Consider the following 23,094-nt stretch of genomic DNA (forward strand, 5'->3'; position numbering starts at 1 on the left):
AGCAGCATATTGCCGCAGAACGGGCAAGAGGTAGCGCCACTGTGATCGCTTAACTTCCTCGCTCTTTCCCCCATTATTCTCCCTTTCGAGCACATGCTTCCTCTGCTCTTTTCCTTCATCGCCCAAACTTCTAATAGCGGTTAGTGATATTCAGCAACACCGAAGCCCGCCCATGCGATCCCTTGGTTCTGCGCGAGTGCGCATGACACTTTGTTATCTTCGGGTGCTAAGTAATCTTATTTCCATGAATCTTTAAATCGGCCTTTCTGCCTCACATAATATTACCGGAAGTACACATTTCTTGACTTCAAGTGTTTGTCAGAGAGGTCTCTGTATGTAGACCTATGACATACCGACGACTTCCACTACATAATTACTGAAATGAAAATTATGATCACATCGTCCCATTTCTATCGGGCTGTTCTTTGTATCCCGCGGTTGTTTTCACCGAACAACAAACCAGCGATACTGAACTAAGCTAGCAGTACGAGACGTACTGCACACGGCAGGCGCTTATGAAAGCCCGAATCCTGATCAACCTCGAGAGAGGCGCGAGCGGAGGTCGCGACTATGACGTCACCGCAGCGAGATAAGCGTCCGCCCGAGTCTTGTACACTAAGCGGCAAACGAAGGCTCTGCTATTGTTGTGGGCGTTGCTCCTATCGCGGGATATGGCTCCCGGCGGCCGGCAGTACACCTTGGTGGGATTCTCGGAAGAACTTGACCGCAGACCGCTCAACTTCGTCGAAGCTCTTCCCCCGGCGAAAGTGTGTAGTGCATGCGGACTCGTACCAAACGGCATAGCCTTTCTCCCTTGCGGCCACTCTTTCTGCAAGCCCTGCTTCAAGCAATGCGAGCGCCGAGGACCGATTACTTGCCCACTGGACGGAGACACCTGCTCGGAAGAGGAAGTGGCCTGGATAAACCATCCTGCCAGAAGCATTTTGACAAAGCAGGTACGGAAGTTGATACAAACGGGGGAATTTTTTTTCCGGAGTCCAGATTGTATGTAACTCGGAGACATCGATGTCTAAATTGGTGCAGTTTTTTTGTGATAGATCAAAAACAGAACTCCGGTGCCCCAATAATCAGCTTATGTATACAACAAGCAGGGTCGGATTACTGGAACACGACAGACAGAGGTTGGCAAGTTCCGCACTGTTCACGTGCAAGTGGAGTTACCTCCATACCTTGGGTAACTGCAAAGTCCTTCTGCTTCCTCGCCTTATCAGGTGGCGTAGTTAAACACGCGGCAAGGCCTTGAGATAGGCGCTGTGTCCTTGTTCAAACCCACTGTGTAGGCTGAGAGGATTGGTGGCCGATTGTCTTAATGGGAATTTCAGCAAAAAATGTGATTTTCTACACGTTTGCTTGCGCCTTAACATTTTGCGGAAATTGCTCCTGTAAATGGCAGTGCATGTAACTAGCACTCGTTTCTATGTCGGAGCTACAGCCCATTCACTATGGCCGCGTTAAGTTAGCTAGAAACGTCGAGCTGTTGTATTGTATTCCGGAAGACGGGGATTTGAATACCATCCTCAGAACAAATTCATTTTATTTTCAAGTGACTTTTCTTTAATTTGTTTATGAGGTTTCTTGAGAACACGTTCCGTCGTTCTATTCGTCTATTCACCGGTTTTGTATTTAAACACTCGGCCATTTAGTGTACTATGAACACCGATTCTACGTAATCAAGTAATGCTTAGGTTTTATAACACGAAGAGAAAACGGCTCAAAGACATGTGATGCAAAAGCGAAGCCACCCAAAATTTGGAAACATTCCACTCTGTGAAGGAGAAGCCAGGGAAGGTGTGGTTACGGTATGTTTTCGTGTGTCCGGCGCACCTCTGCGTACTTGTCTTTCAAATGGAACGCCGATGCTTGTTCGATTTCCGCTCTTCTTCCTTCGACCGAACGATACGCGCAGCGTTTAAGCTCATTTGGCCACAAATGTCGTCGCAAGACGACGTACTTTTGCCGTTCCTGCGGCGTAAATACTTTCTAACGGCGCCAAATATCGATGTAAGAAAAGCTTCTTAAAATCGGGGGGTCGTCCTCCTCAGACACTTTTAAATACGATGTCTAATTTCTAATCAGCGGCGTTCAGTTAAACCAAATAGTGAAAACAGGGCAGTCAATCTATGTCTTACTGACTCACTCACATCAACACTCGTCATAAATACTGCTGGAATTAAAAGCTATAGACATGTCATGGGTACATTGCTATCATGACAAGTTCCAACTACAAACTAAACATTTTCAAACCTTTATTGGCCAAAAATGGCGGAGAAATCTTCCCCTATGACAGACTTTTAAAAGACGTTCCGAATAAGAAAGGATAGAAATTGTAAATATCTAAAGAAAAGAGTTTGAGGCTTTTGAACACCCTGAAATAGGGTTGTGAGGCAGCCTAAAACCCAATGATAAGCGTGTGTGTGCAGCGTAGCTATACTTTACAATAGGCAATGGCTTAACGAGCAGCACAATACATAATACATTAAAAAATCACAAACGTTTTTTGGACCGAGTATGTGCTTACGTCACCTCACAAATAGATGGGCTGTCCTTGATTTTAAAGCCAGCAGCGAAAAACGGCTCCCTAGATTCGGTGAACTTCTTCCTAAAAAAACTATGTGTAATTTTGTGATTGAGGTACCAATTGTCAGTACATCCAATGCGCCATGCATGTACATTTGGAAAACTGCAATTTCGAGGCGTATTGTGCACATTCTTGTAGTTATTAGGTTCAATAAGCAATGGTATTACACTACGCAGTATACCATCATTCCACACCTTTTCAACTTCTTCGAAGGAAGACGTTATTGCTTCACGGACCTTCTCTAAGAGTCAAGGGGTGTTGTCACAATTAAGGAAGAGGTGCAATCAGATTGTAGCACTTTTCACAGCTTACGGGGATTACCAGGAGGCAAATATTTACTGGGTCCATTCAGGTTATTCTTTTTTTGGCACCTTTCAAAAACTTACGGGTTCCTGATACCAGAAAACAATAATAGACTATGCAAACATCGTGTTGACATACTGTTTGATTGGTATACTGAATTTTTGGATAATGCAACCATGAGCAACTAAGATAGGAAATCGCGTTTTCAGAGACTTCTGATTACCGTTCTGTTCTGTTTCGTTGAGACACCACACGGGTTTTTCCTGGTATATCTCATATGTAGAGGCGCGGCTACTGATAGATGCAACATGGTAGCACCTGGCCACGCTCCGCGGAGCGCAACCACCGGCGCTGCGCCAATCTCACGGCGCACGCGCAAGCAGCGCCAGCTACCTCCAGCGCTGGCGCTCATTTTGGTAATTTCACAGTGCCGGAGAACTCCCGCGGTGCCGGTGGTGGCGTACCGCGGACTGCGGCAGCGCTGCGGTGTGCATCTAACAGTAGCGTCGTCTAAGCGTAATTAATACGCCGACCGATATGCGACCACCTTAGATTTCTGGGTGAATGGCAGTGTTCATTCGCGCAATGAAAACGCATTACTACGCATAAAAATGGCGCCTAAGTGAGGCGATATAAGAACTAGCGTAACAAACGATTGTGCTGCAGTAGTTTCATGCACAACAGAAATAAAACGCTCTCACGGAAAGCGGTCCAGTGGTTTGCCCGCGGGGGAATATATTTTGTGAAACATAGGCTGAATTCATCATGAGAGGAGGCAGGCGTGAGAGAAATGCGCTATTTGCAGCGAAGCCGACGGATACTCTACGGCTTTATTCCGCGATGTAGACAGGGCCTTCAACATGTGAGTAAATAGGGTGGTTGCTTTACAATTTTATGTTTTACACTTTTGATATCGAATTGGTATTTTGCAGGCAGGTATTGTCATAGAAATGCGCAAAAAAGTTTAAGGTATGTCCTTAATATTCCGCCAGTAGGCGAGAATAATTTGTTAACAAGTAACAGGGAAAACTCCTAGGAGAAATCACTAATGCTGAAAAGCGTGAACCGCATGGGGCGTTTCAATGAAACAGCGCCACGCGTGCCACAGGCGCGCTTATGCACCCAGGAAAACCACCCGCACAGAGCGCGCAGCGCGGCAGGCGACGGCAACACGGTGGCGTCACCGACCGCGAAGTTGTCCGGGTGGCTCTAGCGACCACGTTTACCGTTGTCCTAAATGGGAGCGGGGGGGTAGGGGTGTTGGCCTACCGCTTTTTAGTGCAGAGCACTTCACAGTCTCGCTTGTCGTCGTAGCTCACTCACTGGACCCCAGTAGAGCCACACGGCGTTCCATCGTAGCGGCTGTCTTCGCGGCGTAACCCAGAGGCTTCGAAAAGCCAAGCGCTTTACATAGTCACAAGCGTTCGAAACTCGTGAACCGCTGGCGGTTGTAATACATCTCCCGTTGTTTTGCGCAAAGAAATCTGTAGGCACATTTTAGGAAAAATATACCTAATTAACCGGCAGCGCCAGAGCTTATTTAGTGAGGAACGCTTGTTCGGTTGGTTTTTACGATAGTCTGCAAAAAACGTTCCAGTGCAACGCCGGCATGTGCGGGAGGAAAAGCAAACACACAAAGAACAGAACTCCTGCCGGTGAAGTTTCACGAAGGGTGCGCGCGAGCACTGTGGAGGCGGGAAATTTGAATGGCATTGGGTGGTAGCAGTGAGCGGATAACGGCGCTACAGCCCGTTATGGCGAATCACTGCTCTGCACTTCCGACGGCAGTCACATTGAGTAAACGGCTTTAATTTTTTCAACGGCCACTGAAGGCACAAACAACGTTGCTTGTGCCGGAAAGGAGTTAATAATATGATGAAAACGGCACTATAAAGCATCATCCTCGCCGCTGGAAACAGCGTACATCAAATATCCGCCGCTGTGTTAAGCCTAAATATTGTTACGTGGCGGCAGGACGCAGGAAATGACCCATGGAAGATGCGAGTGATGTATTTACACTATATACACGATGTCGGCCATGAGGGAACCCACCGTTGGGTCTTCGTCTTCTTCTCTGGAGATTGGACCGATACCTCTCTTCTTTTCGTGACACATCCCCCTCGTCGAAAGCGACCGTCCCGGTCGAGGCCGTCGGAAATGTACAGATGCGGTGACAATGCACGACGAGAGGAAAAAGGGAAAAGTCCTTGCCGCCACGGATGAGGATGATGGTCGTTGTGAGAACTGACCCCGGTGCATCAATGCCCGCCGAAACAGTGAAACAATGTCCAAAGGCCTCGGAGATGCGCCGGAGTTCTGTGCAGGGGAATGGCATCGTCTTCTGTGTAGTTCGCGGCTGGTCACGTCGGTTTATCTCGGCAGGTCATAGGCTGGGGACACGGGGCTGGGGAATCGTGCGTCCATGGCTCACAGGGGCTGGGGCGGGCCGACGCAATCCAAGAGCCTTTCAGCGATGTTCAAGCACCCGAAACGAAGCGAAGCTGGGGCCAGGATGACGATCAACTCCGCAACCTGCACCAAATGTAACGTGGCGGCAGATGACACAGACCATGTAGCGATGAAGCGATGTATTTACATAATGGTTAAAGAACTATTTACATAATGCCAAAACAGAGCCCGGCCTGGTAGCGCGGCGCACACAGCTCTTCTTCGTCGTCACCATCCTTGGTGGTGGGCCATGGCGCCACGGGGATTCTCCGCCACGTCCCGTGACATCACCCCGCCGGTCGAAGACGTCCTGGCTCACTTCGACAGCTCTACTCCGACGGAAATCCGCACGGACGCCAGCGGCCATGGAATAGGGGCGGTGCTAGCCCAAACACAGGCGGGCCTCGACCGGGTGATAGCTTACGCAAGCCGCCTCTTGTCTCCATCCGAGCGCAACTACTCAATAACCGAGCGTGAATGCCTTGCTCTGGTGTGGGCCGTCGGCAAATTTAGACCATATCTGTACAGCAGGCCGTTTACCATTGTAACCGACCACCACGCCTTATGCTGGCTTTCTTCTCTGAAAGATCCCACAGGTCGGCTTGCTCGCTGGGCTCTATATCTCCAAGACTTTGATTATTCAGTCGTGTACAAGTCCGGTAAACTGCACAGAGATGCCGACTGTTTATCTCGTTATCCCGTCGGCGAGCCTCCCACTGATGAGCCTAAATATCTCTAGCGGAGCCTGCCGGCTGTCCCGAACGCTTCGAAATTGGAAACTACCGACCGAAAGAGCGCGTCTCCCCTTTGGCGCATGTCGCCAAGCAGGGCGTGTCGCGCGCCATTTTCTGGCATAGGTGGAGCCACCGAGGTCGCAAAGTGAAAATAAAGCTCGCGCGACCCCGCCAGGCACAAATTGCCTGCAAAAACGCGCAGTGCCGTTCACGCTTAAGACCCTAGTATAGGCTCATTATTTTTAAAAAGTCGCTTTCTCAAGGCAGTAAAAAACAGAAAGCCCTGTTTTTTGGATTTGCGGGTTGCTTTTGTCGCTATGTTCGCCACTAGCGTCGCGCAGGTTCTCTTTAAAAATGGCGTCCTTGTTGACGACACCTCTCTTTCCGTCCAGTAACGCACCACTTCATTCACCGCGTTTGATTTTTAACAGGCCTACGAACCAAAAGCTGCAAAAATCAATGAAGCAAATGGCGTGACACGTGTACACTGAAGTGAGAATCATGCAACCTGGACTCTCCGTTGCTTCCGCGTTTCTCTCGGCTTGCATGTTTCCCGCCATAAGCTCGCGTACTGTGACACGGCTCAAGGCGGAGGTTCTGAGTGCTACCTGAATTTCCCGAGAGCGTAAAACGACTCCGTTTGCTGACTGGAAGACCACCTGAAGTCTAGGAACGACAACAGTGCAGCGGTACGATAGTTTCACCCTTCGATGCACTAAATGCTATCCAAAATGGCATTTGACTTCGCGCCGTACTGTGTGCGTGTTGCTCTTTCGTTAAACCACGCCGCGCTACTAAAGCACGCTACCCACGTCCGTGGTGCTGCCCAGTTTTCAGCCCCAGAACAGTTTACATATCAGTGCATGCCATCAAAACAGCAGCGCCGACAGAATTTACGTGATTTATGGACGACACAGAGTCGGACGGTATCGTCAACGCTGTAAGTTATTAGGTCGGTCGGAGTACTACAGTCAAAGCTTTGGCTTCTGTTGAGAAACCAATAAAGAGTAGGGAAGGAGACACCAATATGGCTGCATTATCAATGATCGTGGCTCAGCGCACTCAACTATGGAGCTCATGCGAACGAATGAGCTGTAGCAAATGCATATCTGTCTCGCCGGAAGCAATTTGTCGTGAACTAGTTTGGTGCAGGAAACACAACTCAGTTAGTGTGCCCCGCCTCGTAGCTTTCTTCCCACCACAACAGAAAGTTGACCCGTGTATAAAATAACAGCGCCTGACGTGTAACCACCAAGAGTGGCATACAGCAATACGAATATTTAAAACAAAATATTGAGGTTTAGGCAGAAAACTTTGGACATTGTATTTTGGCAAGACGCTGTGTCACCTGGAGCGACAACTCTACTTTGCAGTCGAATATTGAAAACCTTGCTGTAATATTAACACCCTCAACATATCCCCAATAAACCTTGAGTGTAGCTAAGACCGAGGAAGCATTGAGAAAATTTCGCACAGAATAGTTGTGGAACTAAATCCGCCATTTGCGATATCGCCGCAACGCATCAAAAACGCCCTTTTTCGTCGCACTTAAGCAGCACTCATAACATTATTAAAACAATTCGCCTTGTTTTCCTATTGTTGATCGGCGCCATACTAGTTTGTTTTAGATCGGCTTCTGACAGGAAGTGTATGTCTTCTCACATGTCTCGTGAAAAAAAGGAGATGCAATTTTTCATGCTACGTACGTAAGCCTCTCAACATGTATGCGAACCTGCATGGAATTATTGAAATACCTTGATAGTACCACTGTTTTGTGAGCACCGGCTACAGTGGAGCAATCTGTTGTGTTAGGAAGCTTGAGGCTCCAGGTGGTACTGCAGGTATGAGTGGGGACTTCATGCTGGTGTTGAAAAGCAACAATGCATCTTTAGAAGATTTTTTTGCATGTTAAAGGCCGTGCGCTAGGGCCTTAATGAATTTTTAGCCCAGTACTCAGTGCAACTGGCTGCCCACGTTTGGCTGCAGTTCATAAAATTGTGATTTTTTTATTTTTTTATTTTCGTGGTGCTTCTTCCGGCTTTACGGGTGCTTCTTGCAGTTGCTAGAAACTGATTTTCTGAGTTTAGCATCTTCAATGAAATGCTTCGTCGCCGAAGTTTTTATATACCTCGGGATGCTGTAAAACGTCCTTCTCCCAGCTGAGAATAGCACTATGCAAAGTATATCGAATGGATCAGGCTTTGTTGTTTTCTTTCCTTTTCTCTGCCTTGTTTTGTTTCCTTTTCTCTTTTTTTGTTTCATTTTTCCTTTGTTTCCCTATCACGGATTTTTGAAACCGTGTTGAAGTTTGTTTTCACACACTGCAAATTCGTGCACTTTGAGTTGTCATATTTGGCCATGGGGACTCTACATACATAAAATATCTTCGTGTGCCCCTCTAAGTATTGTTTTGTGGTCCTATTTCTTTTGACATGACCATGACGACATCCGCTCCTAGCCGATGATGATGCTGATGATGATGATGGGGTTTTTATGGGGCAAGTCTGAGTAAGGGGAAACAGCGCCAAGGAAAATTTATTCTATGAGGACGAAGTGATAGTAAATGTAAAACATTTTAGTAAAAATATACGTGAAATGACATAAAAGACAGTGTAGATGACTGGTGTAAAGTGCAAAGATGTCATCATGCTGAGAGCGACATATATAGAGGGCATTTGTGTCCTCTCAACGGGCAAGTACCTTGTAAGAGCGGAACACGCTTGCGCTCATTGCAGCCGCCATGTGGGCCCCTGGGAAACCCTAAATAGGCTTATACACGGCGTTTGACATAGACTTTACGTAACGTGTGTCCAACAAGCCTTCGTATTTGATCTGCGGGGTTCAGAGTAGGCTGCTGCTTACTTCCTTTATGCATGTTGCCCGCTCTGGGCTGCAATAAAATCTTGCGAGTGACACGTTTTTGTTGTGAATATTTTGGGTGGCCATAAAATATGGTTCCTTTTCGTTATGTTTACTATTGCTTTCTGAATAGTCGGTCTAATAGAACAACACTTATTAGCCATAAAACTTTCGCATGGACCTACATGCCGTCGTCTAGTATGAACCTTTATTCTCTTGGGGGGGGGGCATTTGCAAGGATGAACGTTAAATTTTAAGAGAACATAAACAGCTCGATATCGAGCGACGGAAAATATTACGACTGATCCTCCGAATAAGAACGGTTGGACTCCAATGAACTGCCAGGAAACTCTAACAGTTAATCTGCGAGGAAACAATAGTCTCCATGGTGGACCAACTGTTTAAGGGACTAAATATGAGGGAAGAGCAGCTGGCACTGTTGCCGTTACTCCAAAAAGGACTAATGCTTGCGGCAACACCAATACTCCTTAAAAGGATCATTACCAATACCCCGTCAGTCTTGTGTGGGCTTTTAGTTTTATTTTTAGTTTTTGTTTAGTTAGTTTTATTTTGTGCGTTTAGTTTCAAATTGCATGCTCTATGGTTTTATCAATACGCGTAATACGTGTCTTTAAACTGGTACACTCGGGCGTCCCCGTGTACTACCGCAAATCCCAAATATGCCTGGTGGAAAAATAACCAAAAGCTGAGTATTCCAAAGCCCTGCGCACTTTGTGCACTCCCGGTGCGCTGGGACATATAGTTTTTAATGTTCTATGTATATGTGTGTGTCTAATATGTCGTCCTTAAGTACGTGTGTATATTTGATGTACTTCGCTTTCAGGTTATGCTTTCATAAACATTGCTTTTTCCTATTGCACATATTACTGCAATTTTAAATATAACTCCACATGACGTTCACAGCTTTGGTTTTCTTTCCAAGTCACGAATTTCTAAATACTGACAGAGGATCGTAATGGCTATAGGGAGCACAAGACATCGTGCCCTAACCGTTTATCTTTTCTATGGTGCAGGTTCGATGCTGGAATTACACCAATGGCTGCAATACCGTCACCGCTGCTGCGGACATTTCTAGACACTTTCACCACGAGTGCGCGCACCATTCGGCACGGTGTCCTAAATGCGCCGCTCAAATTCTTGCTAGCGACCTATGCGCACATCTGGAAGTTTGCTGCGACACCTCGAGAATACCCAGTGCCGCTGCCGCACAGCGAGGTACAATTGTTCCCCAACAAGAAGAAGCTCCCAGCATCACATGCTCCGCAGTTTCCAACGGCTTACAGCGAATACTCAACGCCACCTCAACGGCCGTGTCCTCGATTCAAGCCGAACCGACAGAAATTAGCAGTACTGAAAAAATTGATCCTATGGCTAGAGCTCCTCGTCACGGAGAAACTGGCGAGAAAAACTTGGAAACCAGAACAATACAAAAAAGTCTAGACCAAGTGAGTACTGAAATGGCCAAACTAAAAGATCACCTTGACGAGTTCATACAGAATGTGTATGCGAATCAGCAGACTTTTCATAACGAATTTGTGGAAACAAATGAGGCGTCCAAGCAAAGTATTAGCGGCAAATTTCACTCAAGAATAGATCATGGTGACTTGGTGGCTCAGTTCGACGAATTCAGAGAAACATTGGCACACGGGCAGCGAGAAACAAAGGCGCTAATTGATCGACTTTCAACAGCGATTCAGAGCAAATACGATCGAATAATCGAACTTTTTTGTAATGCCTGTGAGAATCAAGAAACACCGACCCAACTCACTCAAGAAGGTGCAGAAGTACACACCCACAGCTTGGCGAAGGATGCGTCCATGATTGCCTGGGCGACGGGGAGCCCCGAAGAAGATCGCCAGAATGCGTTGGCTCTACTCCCTTCAATCGTGCCTGCGGCCACAGCGCACACGTTCATCGTTGAGAATTACGAGGGACTGAAGCAATGCGCACAATTGCGTCGCTTCCCGGTAAGGATATTGGAGCCGGTGTACCTGCGCGGCTACTGCGTCTCTGCGGGCATTCGTTTTTGGAGTCGGGACGAATTATATTTTCGATTTGTTCTATACGAAGGGAAATTGGATCGCTATCTTCAATGGCCGTTCAATCTTGAAATCAGGTGGAGCATCGTTCACCCACAGGGAAACGGGAAACTGGAGCACTGCATTTCACCAAGTAGACTTCAAGCTTATAATGACCGCTTTGCACGACCGATAGAAGCAAGTGACGGCAGCTTTACAGCTATAAGCCTGCGTTTTATGACGACACAACTGGAGTACTGGGGCTTCGTCAAAGACGGCCGAATGCTCCTCAGGTGAGGGACTCCCACATTGATCAAACACACCAGTTCACCCACTCGTGGCTGATTATTTCACGCATCCAGAGGGACGTTAGTAAAATAGACGCTTGGCCGAATCTCAATTAATACAGTGTTACAATTTACCAGAGAAAAGTTCGTTTATTGTCTAGGTCTATGCTCACCAGTATTGCTTACTGGCATTTACAGAACTGTCATACACAAAGCACGGAGAAAGCGCCCGCAGCGGTAGCTCCGTGGCTCCGTAGTCCGTGCGTGCTACACAGCTCAAGAACGCGAGTTCGATCATGGCCGTGGTGGTTGCTTTTCAGATTTAAGACAAAAAGCGAGAACGCATCTGTGTCGAGACTGCGTCACACGTAATCCCCAAAGGGGGAAGAAGGTTCCGGAGCCCTCCATTACGGCATGCCTCAAATCCCAGGTATACTGCTAGAACTGGGGCTAGTTGGTTGTACATACTGCTCAATCGCGCTGATTTAGGACTTAAACGGAATAGAAACAACACACACATGAACTAACAACTGATTTAATTCTTAAGAACACGCGTCAGTATACAGAAAACGTCTCTGGTAAAAATTGTAAATGATATGAATGTGATACATTGAAGGTGCTAACCCATCTAAACTGTTTGCCTCTCAGCGCCGTCGTGTCGCTGTATTGTTCTGCTTCTGTTTAAAGCCCGTTGTAGCTTCACGAAATAAAGGCTACAGCATTTTGTTTGAAAATCAAAAATGCCTTACTAAGTGTAGGCACCTATCTATCCTGTAAACATTTATGTCGAAATTAAGGCATCGTACAAGCATGGTTTCTGGTTGTAGGAGAAGTTTTTTACACCAACGTGCTTTTTATGGATTTTCAACACGTAAAACGAAATTAGTAGCAGCGAAGGGACAGAAATGTATTTGTTTCCTGCTGTGGAACTCCGTCTAAGAATACTGTATTTCGGGAAAACTAGGTAATGCACATGCTTTTGTGCTGAGACGCGCTTTTAAACCAAACAGTTTTCAGTTTCTGCTATCCTGGTAATTCAGCCGATCTCATATGGGTACGTTGCTACTTTGTCCTACCTGGGGAGATAGGTTTTTTTCCCAATAGTTCCAACTAACCGGTGAAAGAGAAACATGAAAAAGGCTCATATTCTGCCATTGTCTGACGGGCGATGTTCTCGCTGATTTTTTTTTTCGAAGGTCTCTTCTGGGGATGGTTCTGTCCCCCGAGATAGCTTCCAGGATTAGAACAGACACAAAATGTGCAGAAATTCCGGTAGGTCTTTTTTTCATTGGCAGTACTCTTACACCGATTATCACCTTTTAGAGCTTTTATTGCTCAAATCGTCCATGATTGGTCAAATATATTGGAGCAGTTTTTCCGTTACAGTTCTGCCTTCCTTTCTTACCGCAAAGATTTACCCAAACACTATTATTTATACTGGAAATGTTCGCTGCACGAATTATGTTTATTTTTGCAAATGTAGGGGTTGACACGCTCGCTCTGTTTTAACAACATTTTATTTGCGTTTCCGTCGTCGTTTTCGGGATTTTGATGACAATTCTCGTTTTTTGGGGGATATGTGTACCATGCATAGTTTTGCACTCATTCAGCTTACTTGCTTATATTTTCTCTATTGTGTTTTTAAAGACGATAGTCTTTCTTGGGCTACTTAAACCCAGAAATTTTGGTCTGTCTGTATGTCTGTATGTCTGTCCGTCTGTCTGTCTGTGACTCGATTCAGCCACCCGGCGAAAGCAAAACAATGCCTGCGCAATAGTCTTATATAGTCACAGCTAAATCTACCCGTCTATGTCCGGTGGAATGTTTATACTTGTCAACATTGTTGAAGAAGAACAAGACATTACGCAAATATGCGACAACAAATCAATACAGAAGTGATATTTGCAGTGTTCCTTTATAAAAAATCAAACATGCTTGACTTTGGCGAAATTAAATACTTCATCAACTGCAGAAAAAGAATTCACTCCGCCGTCGCCTGCTGTCGCCCGCGCCACTATAGCTTCTGGCGCCATTTTAAGAAATCAACCGGCAACAGTTACGCAAGGTTCCACTAGATAGGCTCCACGTTATGCTTGCAACGCACGTGGAGTAGGGAAACGCGGTTCTATAAACGTTGAAGTAGGACGCTTCGATTAACGCGCGTCTTCGCCGTACGGCAGCGTTCGCATCGAGACACCCGGTTAGGAGCAGTGGAACGCGGGAAATTTAAAATGATTTAAGCAAACCTTTGGTGTCTTTACCTGTGGAGGAGCTCAACGCAAGAGGAACAACATGAGAGGTGAGCGGGAAAGCGAAGGGAGGCATTTACTTCGCAAAAGCCGATAAAGACTATCATCTTTTGACGGCATTTGCAACGAAAGGAGCAGATACGCAGCCATTTTTTTTTATGGCACACATCCTTTTTTTCGGAGTAAACTATTTGGCTTTTCCTGATTTTTGTCCTCTTCCACCATCCTCTTCCTCTTCCACCCATTTGGTATTGTGATTTACGTTTGACCAATAACCTCCAATTACTCTTTTATTAAACGTTAAAAGTGTTAGCCTTGCCAGTCAGGCATTCTCGTACAAATGCAAGGCTATACATGGTTGGTCCGTTTTAGCGGCGAGTGTTTTCGTCGTTCTTTTTGAGGCAAGGTTTATTTTGCGTTCTTACTGTCGCTACCGAAGTGTATCGGCCCTTAAAAATTCTCTAGGTCTTCTAAACCTTAACTTACAGCCGGTAAAACGCTTGTCTATAACAGCGATTTCAGCTTCAACCAGCTACATCCGAAAACTGCCGAAACACACTTGTTCCAGACATGTCGGAGGCAAAAGCGAAGGGCTAAGACTTCAGAATTCCGCAGTAGTTTTATTCAAATCGCGCTCTGGCGGGGCAGGATAGGGCTGAGAGTACGAACGCTGTGTTATAGACAAGCCTTTTACCGGCTGTACGTCTAAATTATTTCGTTTGGTTGATTTCCACTCACTGTATTACCATGGCCGCTATTTTCTTCAAAACATATTTTTCTAGCGCATCACAATTCGTTACGTGTTGATCATGCGCACAAGTTGTCACCAGTTTTGCCGGGAAAGAAAAATTAAAATCTTCTCTTCTCCTTCTACCAATAAATGACTGGAACCATCCACCCGCCAGTATAGCATCCCTAGCGGATTCATCTTTATTTGAGGCCGCTTTACTCCGTCACCTTCAAGCGGAAAGTGCTGTATAATTCTTCCTGCCTGTGTACCTTTACTTAGCGATGTTTTAAATGCAGAGCATTTGTATAACTCACGATGACACCCGTGCGTCGGCGTCCGCAGCAGCCAGCCTCCCCCTACACTATAAAAAGAAAAAGAAATAACAGTTACCGGCGCCTGGTTTCGATCCCACGACCCTGCGGGCGGAACGCAAGGTACATGGTGCTCTACCCACTGCGCCACAAAACAATTTTTGTTCTTTATTGCACTGCGCCACAAAACGACACAGAATCAAAGGCTACGAACGCGCCTTATATCCTTGACTCATTCAAACTACGTCGTCAGTGGCGTGCGTTGGCGACTCAGCGGCGAGCTAGCGGCGTGATAGCTGCGTGGTGTACACGTGATAGCACCAACCCCCCAAACACTAAACGTTACCGCAATACAACCACCCCCTATAAAGCGGGTTGGCGCGGGCTCAACTCCAGTCAACTCCTGCGCTCTCTTCTCTTGCGTTCGTCGGCGGTCGCAGTTGATAAACGATGGAAGCAAGATCTTCAACTAGTACCGCGACGCAATCCAACATCAGCGTCCCGGAACCAGTACAAGGCATCGTGCCATCGTCGCTGCCGACGCCGAACGCAAGCGTCGTAAGCGTGCCGCCGACGCCGACCTTCGTGAACGAGAAGCCGCGGCCAAGCGTCAACGTCGAGCAGCGGATCCAGGCCTTCGTCAGGAAGAAGCAGCGTCTGCTCGTCAGCGTCGGGCCACGGACCCTTCGATTCGTGCGCGACACACAGCTGCGACACGTCAGCGTCGGGCCGCGGATCCCGCGGTACTCGCATGAGAAGCGGCCGCCGAGCGTCGTCGTGGAGACGCCGCCCCGGAGGCCGTCCGTGAACGCCAGCGGGCTGCGCAGGCACGTCACCGGGAGTTTGGGGGTGCCGACGCCCGCTTCAAGCGCGAGACCAACAACTACCACAACCACCACCACCAACCCTACGCCACGTAAACGACCCCAATGCTCTGCATTTACTCGTGTCCCTCGCGCGGGGGCATGCGACGGAGGATTTCTTTTAAATGCAGAGCATTATAGTAACTCACGATGTCATTCCGCCTTATTAATTATTTAAAGTTGCGTCAATATAACGGAGCCATTCGTTAATTCTACCAAGTGTGCCTTTTTTGTGCACATGTCATTGTGTCCCACACCTGCTCTTTCGCCTTCTCCATCACTACGCTAACCATCTTTCCAGGGAGCGTGCAAGCCTTAACTTGGTTTTCCTCACCTACCCTCTTTGTAATCACCTGCTCTGCCCTGCGCATGTTCGAGTCGCCCACAACGGTGGCTCGCCGCTCCCTTGGTTCTTTTGGCTGCGCAGGTGTTTTTGCCACTGAGGCTTTCGTGCTGATTGCCTCTGAGTAGCTCTTGCCCGGCGGCGACCCCTTCCCTTCTTCCACGGCAGCGTTAGGCTCTACTCCGTGACCAGCGCTGTCTTGTCCGCCCGCTGCCTCATGCTCGGCGGCCCTGGCCTCCCCTTGTCTTCTCGCCTCGGAGCCAGGCACCCTCGGTGCGCTTGTCCCGTGGCGCACGCCATTGCTTTCCGGAATGGCATCCCTCCATCCATGAAGTCCTGCCCTTCCGCATCCTCAGCTGTCTCGAACCTTTTATTCTCGACTGGATACTCCCGCTTGCACGTCATGCACGCAACGCCCGGCTTCTACTTCGTCGGCATGTTTCGGAGCTACCTGACTGCCGTCCACAAAGTTATTACTGCCGCTTTCTCCCGTACGTGATACGCTAGAAAAGAAAGGACAAACACCGTGCGATGCTTAATTACAGCATCTTTCTTTGTTGGTGCACTGTCAAAAAGGTGCTTAAATACACTACAAAGACTAAACGTCGTTTCTATTTACTCTACAGCATTACCTCCCTAAGAGAAAAACAAAACAAAAACTTATCGCATTCGCCGGGTAACAGGTTCGAATACCCGGTAGGACTCGTTTTAGATGCGACGCATCTCATTCACTCGCCTTGTCCCTGCATCCAACCGGCGTTGTTGTCGGCGTTATCGGCGTCCACCCCTCCCCCATTCTCCTCGCCACGCCAGCTGCGCTCTCCCCCGCTCACCCCCTCTCCTCTCCGATAGCAAACACTCTCGCGAGGGGCATTGGATTGGATTCGATTGGCTTGGCTTGGCTTGGCTTGGCTTGGCTTGGCTTGGCTTGGCTTGGCTTGGATTGGATTGGATTGGATTGGAACTCTGCGATGCTTCGCATCGCCTCAGGGTTCCCCTCGGGAAGATGGTGTAATTTTTTTAGTTGATTCGTTTGTGCTTGGGTAATGATTTCTCAACGAGTGAGTTGGCAGAATGCGAGCAGACTTAAGCTGGCGAGCTGAAGAGTTCTCGTTGGCCTGGTGGTGACATAAGCATCGACTGCTTGCGGGCACTGAGACGATTCAGCGGGCTGTACGTAGGTCCGTCATTCACAACCATTTCTTGAGAAACCTTTTCGCTGCTCGTGCAATACGACGTATCAGCATTATCTGCTGATTGAACCTCCAAGGAGGGGAACCATGTTACCTGAACTAAAGTGTTTTTGCTTTCAGTAAACCTTGAAAACACTTGCTGGCAAATCCAACTCAACGGTGGAGTCAGCGCAAAAACTCCGCTCCATCCGCGCTGTCACTTCCTGCATCATTTTGCGTTGACATCGATTTACATTTGGTACAGGAAATAAACAAAATTTCCAAGTATTCTCGTCACCGGTGCCCTTTTTTTTAGTGTTGTTACAACCGTAGAGAAAGCAGAACACGATTCCACTTCCAAATTTGTCAAAGAAAACCATCTGGAACTACAAAACCGATTTCGCACGCGCACGTACCGAGTGCCGCGTTTCAATTATAAATGACCATTAACTTAGAGAAAAACAACTAACTACGTCACTGTTATGATGTGGGGGACGAAGACGGACTTCAAAACAAAACCTCACTTCACAGTGGGTATCCGCGGTTGCTGCTAGCAATTCTAGTCGAACAGTATCACGATCGAGCCTTAACGATGCGTGCGCCACCTGGTAGATCGGGCTGAGTGAATACCTCCTATACCCCGGATTCCCCGACCCGACAGCGTTCAGTTTATGGTTGCGTGGTCCAGACCATTGGGTATATCGTTTTCTGATTCGCAATTGGAATCCCCAAAACCCCATTGAGCTTTTTAGTACTTTGAAGTTCATTCTATTGTTTTAGGGTAATGTTTTCTATACTGGATTCACCAGTTTGCCCTGCGACCTTAACTGTTGCTCGAGCGAGTTAGCCGAATGCGTGCAGAGTGGCCCTGACACTCTCATGAGTTTTCGTGTGTTGACATAAGCGCCGACTCCTTCCGGGCTCGGTGACAAATCAGTCGACTCTTGGGCTGGTGCGAACACGCCTCTTACTACCCAGGGACGAGCCAGGAGCTCAAAGGTTGGGGCGCAGCGCATTGCAGTGTAGCGCACCCGATGAAGCGGTGGCCGTTTTACGTATGCTTTGGCTAGCGAACATTAGGATTCTAAGCGGCACTGTATGTCTTATCTGACGCATTTCACAAACGACAACATGGCAGAAGTGCGGTATGCCGATCCCTGATATATCGAAAATGCTAACATTATTGTCGGATGCCAAGCACGTTGCGTCCCAGAACCGAAACCGAAACCTGTGTGAATTCCAAACTTGGGCATCATCGGTTCACATCCCAACTCGAATACGCGCCACTGCTGTTAGTTGTTGCGACTGCTGCAAATGACGCAAGATATTTTTTCTTCTTGCAGGCTTTATCAATTAAATATTGCTTTATTGGCGGTGTAAACGATGAACAGCGTTTATTATGAACAGCCATAGTATGCAGTGGATAAAAAAAAGAGAAGTTTCACAAATTCACTTCAGCGCCCCTTTAATGGGGAGAGCTAGATGACGCCCGCAAAGATTTCCCAGCCGTACATACGAGGTGCTACTACCTTAGAAGCAGGCGTTGAAAATACAGGCGCTATGGATAAAATCAGGAAACGGCCGTCTTATTTCAAATCGATAGCACTAACAACATCTGATTGCACCAGTAGCTGTTTGTTATTAATGACTAGTGGTCAGCAACTACGGCATGCTCTGGTGTCAACGCGCGGGAATTAACACATTGATTACACCTGTACGCAACGCAAACAGTTCTAAGGAATCGAAACTGGAACAAAAAGCATACCGCCAGTGCCGAAGCATGATAATTTATTAGTTCTGGTTGCTCATCTATTTTTGTAAAGGCGCATAACCAGCAAGACCTCTCGCATGTATTCATTTACCATTTGCATGACCATGCCTCAGTGTTTGCTTCAGAGACACCTTTCGGTTGGCCCCACCAATCTCATTTGCTTATTTTATCTGACAAACATCACTACACAAAAACGCATGACGCGGCCGTGGCTGTTTTCGCCAATACAGGATTTTTACGTTAATAGGCCACTCTTCCTGCTGCGAGTTGTATACCGGCAATCCTAAGACTCTAATCTGACGATGTAGGCCAACTTGCATTTACACTCAAGAGGTCATTCCTTACCTCGGCGGTATGAGATTACCCAAAGCTGCGCTAGTTTCCGATGACCGCCTTTGGTCTCTAGGAATTGATAATTGATTTAACTATTTGCACTGTGGTAAAACGAAGGTGCCCGTCTGAAATATTAATTAACATGGTGCATGTGTATACAATGGGAAAGTGCTTCGGCATTCAAACTACTAGCAACAACCGCCTAGCACCTCCCTAGTTTAAACGTTTCATGCTATAAAAGTATCTGGCTTGCCGAAAGAGAGGCTCGTATTTTTTCACGCTTAAATTCTCATAACATGTACATAAAACACACATGGATCCAAATGCGCCTCAGCTACCTCTGCCCTCCGCACAAAATGACTATGTGCAGGATGACATCGATGCGTTATGGTAGATGACAGCACTTGTTCTTAGTCGGGAATGCGAAGTATTGTTGTTCTTTGGAAGGCCTTAGTGCTTATTTGTTTTACTAGGGAGTGATTGTGGCAGCTGCGCCGCTGTGCCAGTACTGCGGCAGGCGTGCTGGATAGGCCACCGAACTCCCAATTCGCGGCCAAAGCAGCAACCACATATTTTCCTAATATTTCATATTATAAGGAAATATGTGACTTTTGTCGCATGCTGCCATAGGTGCCGTTATATCAGCTAAAAGTGCTTCACTCGTACTCAGTCTGCCTTGCAGCTTTCCCTCCTACGGGCCCTGATGAAAAAGCAATCAGCGCAAGAATAAGGGCATCATTTGTTTTTCATTTTCTCTTGACAATAAGGTTTTCGAATTCCGAAACAGGAAGTTTCCTGTTATCTATAAAAATATCTTATCCTTTCTATATTTTCATGTACAATTGAAGCGTCAAGGACAAAGGCGAACTCAACTGTTGCTCCATTTGCTCGTTCGACTGTGTTGTTGCTGTCCCTCCAAATTAGGGGAAGTGGCAAGACGAGCACTTCTCATTACTTCAAGGGTATATGTAGGTTGTATGTAAGAGTATGTGAGGGTTATGTACCCTATGGAACGCATCGCTGTATGGAATAATGCGGAAGCAGCCATTTCTGCTACGGACCCCGGACGCCGGCATTTTTGCCGGAATTTGCATTAAAATCTTTCCACATAATAAAACATAACGCTGTGTGGCAGCTACAATGGCATCCTCTGCACCCTACTGGAACCTTCTCAGTGCTTTAGTGAGAGGCATTTCGATTATCGTGAAACGTTAAATGTCCGAGCCGCAAAGTGTGCCCGCAATTCGTGCACGCCGTTTAAAAACCATGCTTTGGACGGTAGTGCTGCTGAAGGTTGGCTCATGGAAGCGGAGAGCCCTGACAGATCACCTGTCTTCGTATTACCTCCCTCGTCTGCCTTCCCTGATAGTACACACAATGTGTATTGTAAATATTGTCTACTTCTACTGTCATTACTGTGCACAAACGTTTTTTTTTTTTTCATCTTCTTCCTAGCTACCGAATAAGCAGTTTCGGACGAGAAAAGGGCTTCTGAAATTTTCGTTTATGTCCCGCCATTGTTCTCGCTGGCGTTCGCTGGCGTTCGCTGCACCGGTGAGGCCCATTTGCAAGATTTGGTTTTGCGGTTTCACATGCCGACACATGCGTTCGCTGCACCGGTAAGGCACATTTGCAAGATTTGGTTTTGCGGTTTCACATGCCGCGCCGTAGTGCAGGGCTCCGCAATAATTTTGACCACCTGGGGATCTTAACCGTACGCCAAAATCTCAAACACACGGGCGTTTTAGGCATTCGCGTCAATATAGAAAGCAGACCCCACGGCCGGGAATCGAAGCCGCGCCCTTGCGTTTAGCTCCTTTTAGGAGTAGTTGTATTGCTTGAGCATACTTGACATTTGGCAGATTTCAAGTATGCCAACACACTACAACTAGTATGTCAACATACAAACATTTGGTGCTCACTATCAAATGGGTAAATATTATAATTAAAAACCTGCGTAAAATAAAGCCAGCTACATTCGAGGGCAGTATGATATAACCACGGTCACTGGCAAGCCGGCCAAAAACAGCGCATGATCACTTCTCTCTTCTGACCCCAATCAAAAAAACTAAAATTGTCCAAATTATAATTACATACTGGTCTGCCCAAGGACGCCGGAAATAGGACTTCAAACCATTATGTTCTATTACTTTTTACTTCGCAATTATTTGCGTACACCTTCGTGTCATTGTAGACGCCTACATGGTTAAAGAAAGTGTTGCTTCTCCTCACTTCTCATTCGCTTCGTTCTTTTTGCCTTCTATCTCCAGAAACAAAAAACGTATTAACACAAAGTATTCAGGTACCCCACCCCGTAAAAGCATACTCATTCCGCACACCAGATTATTAAACATTGTTTTTTTCTTTAACAGTTCGCAAATGCCTTTTAACGGTTGCAGCCTTCATGGGAGTGGCTTTTTACGCAAAGTCTTGCGTGGTTCAAGGAGGAAAAATGGTATCTAGCGGCAAGCTAAAGCCCCATTCGATGCGAAAACAACAATTATGCACCAGCCTGACGTCTCCATTGGCTACTACGCGTCATTTTACTCCATAGCAACGACGCCATGGGCTGCTAACGCCTACGAATTAGATTACAAAAAGCTGCCATGAAGATACCAAAGAGCTACAGAAATCTCGAAGATCTCATTTTAGAGTTAAACATGGGGCCTAGATGATGCTAGAGAGGAAGTACACGGCACCTAATATGATCAACGCCAATTTACACCAGTAGGAAAAAGAAAAACCATATCCACGAGGTACAATGGTTGCAAGTCATATTTTAGCTGGGGGTTTCGTTTATTTTCAACACAACAGTCACTACTCAAAATGTTGTCTGATGTTTATTCAATCTGGTTCTTTTGTTTTTTCGCTTTGCAGACTTACACTCGAAGACCCCACAGCCGACGAGGAACCATGAAGACGGCCTTTCCAGAATGCAAAGGGAACGTCCCAAGCTCGTGTTATTGTGAAAGCTTTGTTGCACCTGTGAAAGCCGCAGTTGGCTATGCTCAAGCGATTGAATGTCCGCGCAACAACAGCATAAACGCGTAAAGGAGTGCCGAATGAGAATAATCGATTCCAAAAGGAACAACTTTGGTGTTCAGATGCAGCAGGGGAGCACCACTGCTTGTTCCCGAGTGAAAATTGCTTTCTTAATTTTCTCTGCCTTTTGGACATGACAACTACATGAAATAAAGAAATCAAAATGCCCTTTTTTGCAATCTGGAATGTTCTAACAATTTCGGGTGTTTAAAACATCCGTATTAGTGACGCCAGTTAGTGTGCCCGGGTCTCTTACTGCATGGCTAGTACAAGAGGCATGTTTTGAGGATCCTGACACTCTTCGGGTCTAAATATCTTTTTTTTTCATCATTATGACCATCTTAACATTTCAGATTATAGTTACGGTATACACACAAATACAAAGCGCATGTGTGAGCCTCCCGTTCATCCCGTAACTATTCCGGACACTTAAAGTCTAAAAGACAATGTGACATCTTTTTCCTGGAACGACTCTGTTGGGCCACTCAAAGCACACACATACGCCGAGGTCATGAATGGGGGGTTAAATGGGGGTCCCACGTCCCTATCGTGGAAACGTAGGGGGCGGCTATGGCAGCCCGGGTTAATCTAGGCACAATTAGGCAAATCATGGCTTTAAAGTAGCGCGTCGACACGAAACAAGTGCGTGTTCGGTTCCACTTCAGTTTCTTCTTGATTCATTTCATTACGGTTCAGTTCTGATTCGAATAAACCGTGCACCATACCAATACGATAACCGGCTGCAAGCCTGAACAGGTTCCCAAACCGGTTCAGTGTTGATTTATTTGTTCAATGCGGAAAAATGTTTGCAGTTTAAGGTTGCCGTAAAACTCACCCACAATGTTTGTTCATTTAATATATTTGCCCTTTTAAATACACGTGGTGTAATATTAGTCATTTTGGGACCATTCGGCTGGATATCAAGCAAACCGTGCGAGTCACTTTTTCATCCAATCCGCCAACAAGCATGACTCCGGGATATATTTTTTCTTGTTCAAATTATTGTACCAC

General features: G+C 46.7%; 1 protein-coding gene across 2 annotated transcripts; it reads left to right on the forward strand.

Moving 5' to 3' along the window:
* The first annotated feature begins 657 nt into the window (after positions 1-657).
* Positions 658-22,240, forward strand: LOC144172763 (uncharacterized). Of its 2 annotated transcripts, none has more exons than XM_077701368.1 (3): positions 658-956; positions 9,978-10,931; positions 21,919-22,240. In XM_077701368.1, the coding sequence occupies exons 1-3, from the start codon at positions 672-674 to the stop codon at positions 22,090-22,092; spliced, it is 1,413 nt and encodes a 470-aa protein (XP_077557494.1). In that variant the 5' UTR covers positions 658-671; the 3' UTR covers positions 22,093-22,240. The 2 variants fall into 2 exon arrangements, with proteins under 2 accessions (XP_077557494.1, XP_077557493.1); XM_077701367.1 differs by having other exon boundaries at positions 9,978-11,275; positions 21,919-22,239.
* Positions 22,241-23,094: the final 854 nt, after the last annotated feature.

The sequence above is a fragment of the Haemaphysalis longicornis genome, unplaced genomic scaffold, assembly GCF_048455015.1.
Source record: "Haemaphysalis longicornis isolate Haplotype H1 unplaced genomic scaffold, Haemaphysalis longicornis Haplotype H1 scaffold_26, whole genome shotgun sequence".
NCBI lineage: Eukaryota > Metazoa > Arthropoda > Arachnida > Ixodida > Ixodidae > Haemaphysalis > Haemaphysalis longicornis.

What these genes read in the sequence shown, in the direction of transcription:
- LOC144172763 (XM_077701367.1), top strand. Translation starts at nt 672, where the DNA reads ATGGCTCCCGGCGGCCGGCAGTACACCTTGGTGGGATTCTCGGAAGAA. An exon ending in GAAGCATTTTGACAAAGCAG is followed by an intron (nt 957 to 9,977) that starts GTACGGAAGTTG and finishes TCTATGGTGCAG; the next exon opens with GTTCGATGCTGGAATTACAC. An exon ending in GACGGCCGAATGCTCCTCAG is followed by an intron (nt 11,276 to 21,918) that starts GTGAGGGACTCC and finishes TTCGCTTTGCAG; the next exon opens with ACTTACACTCGAAGACCCCA.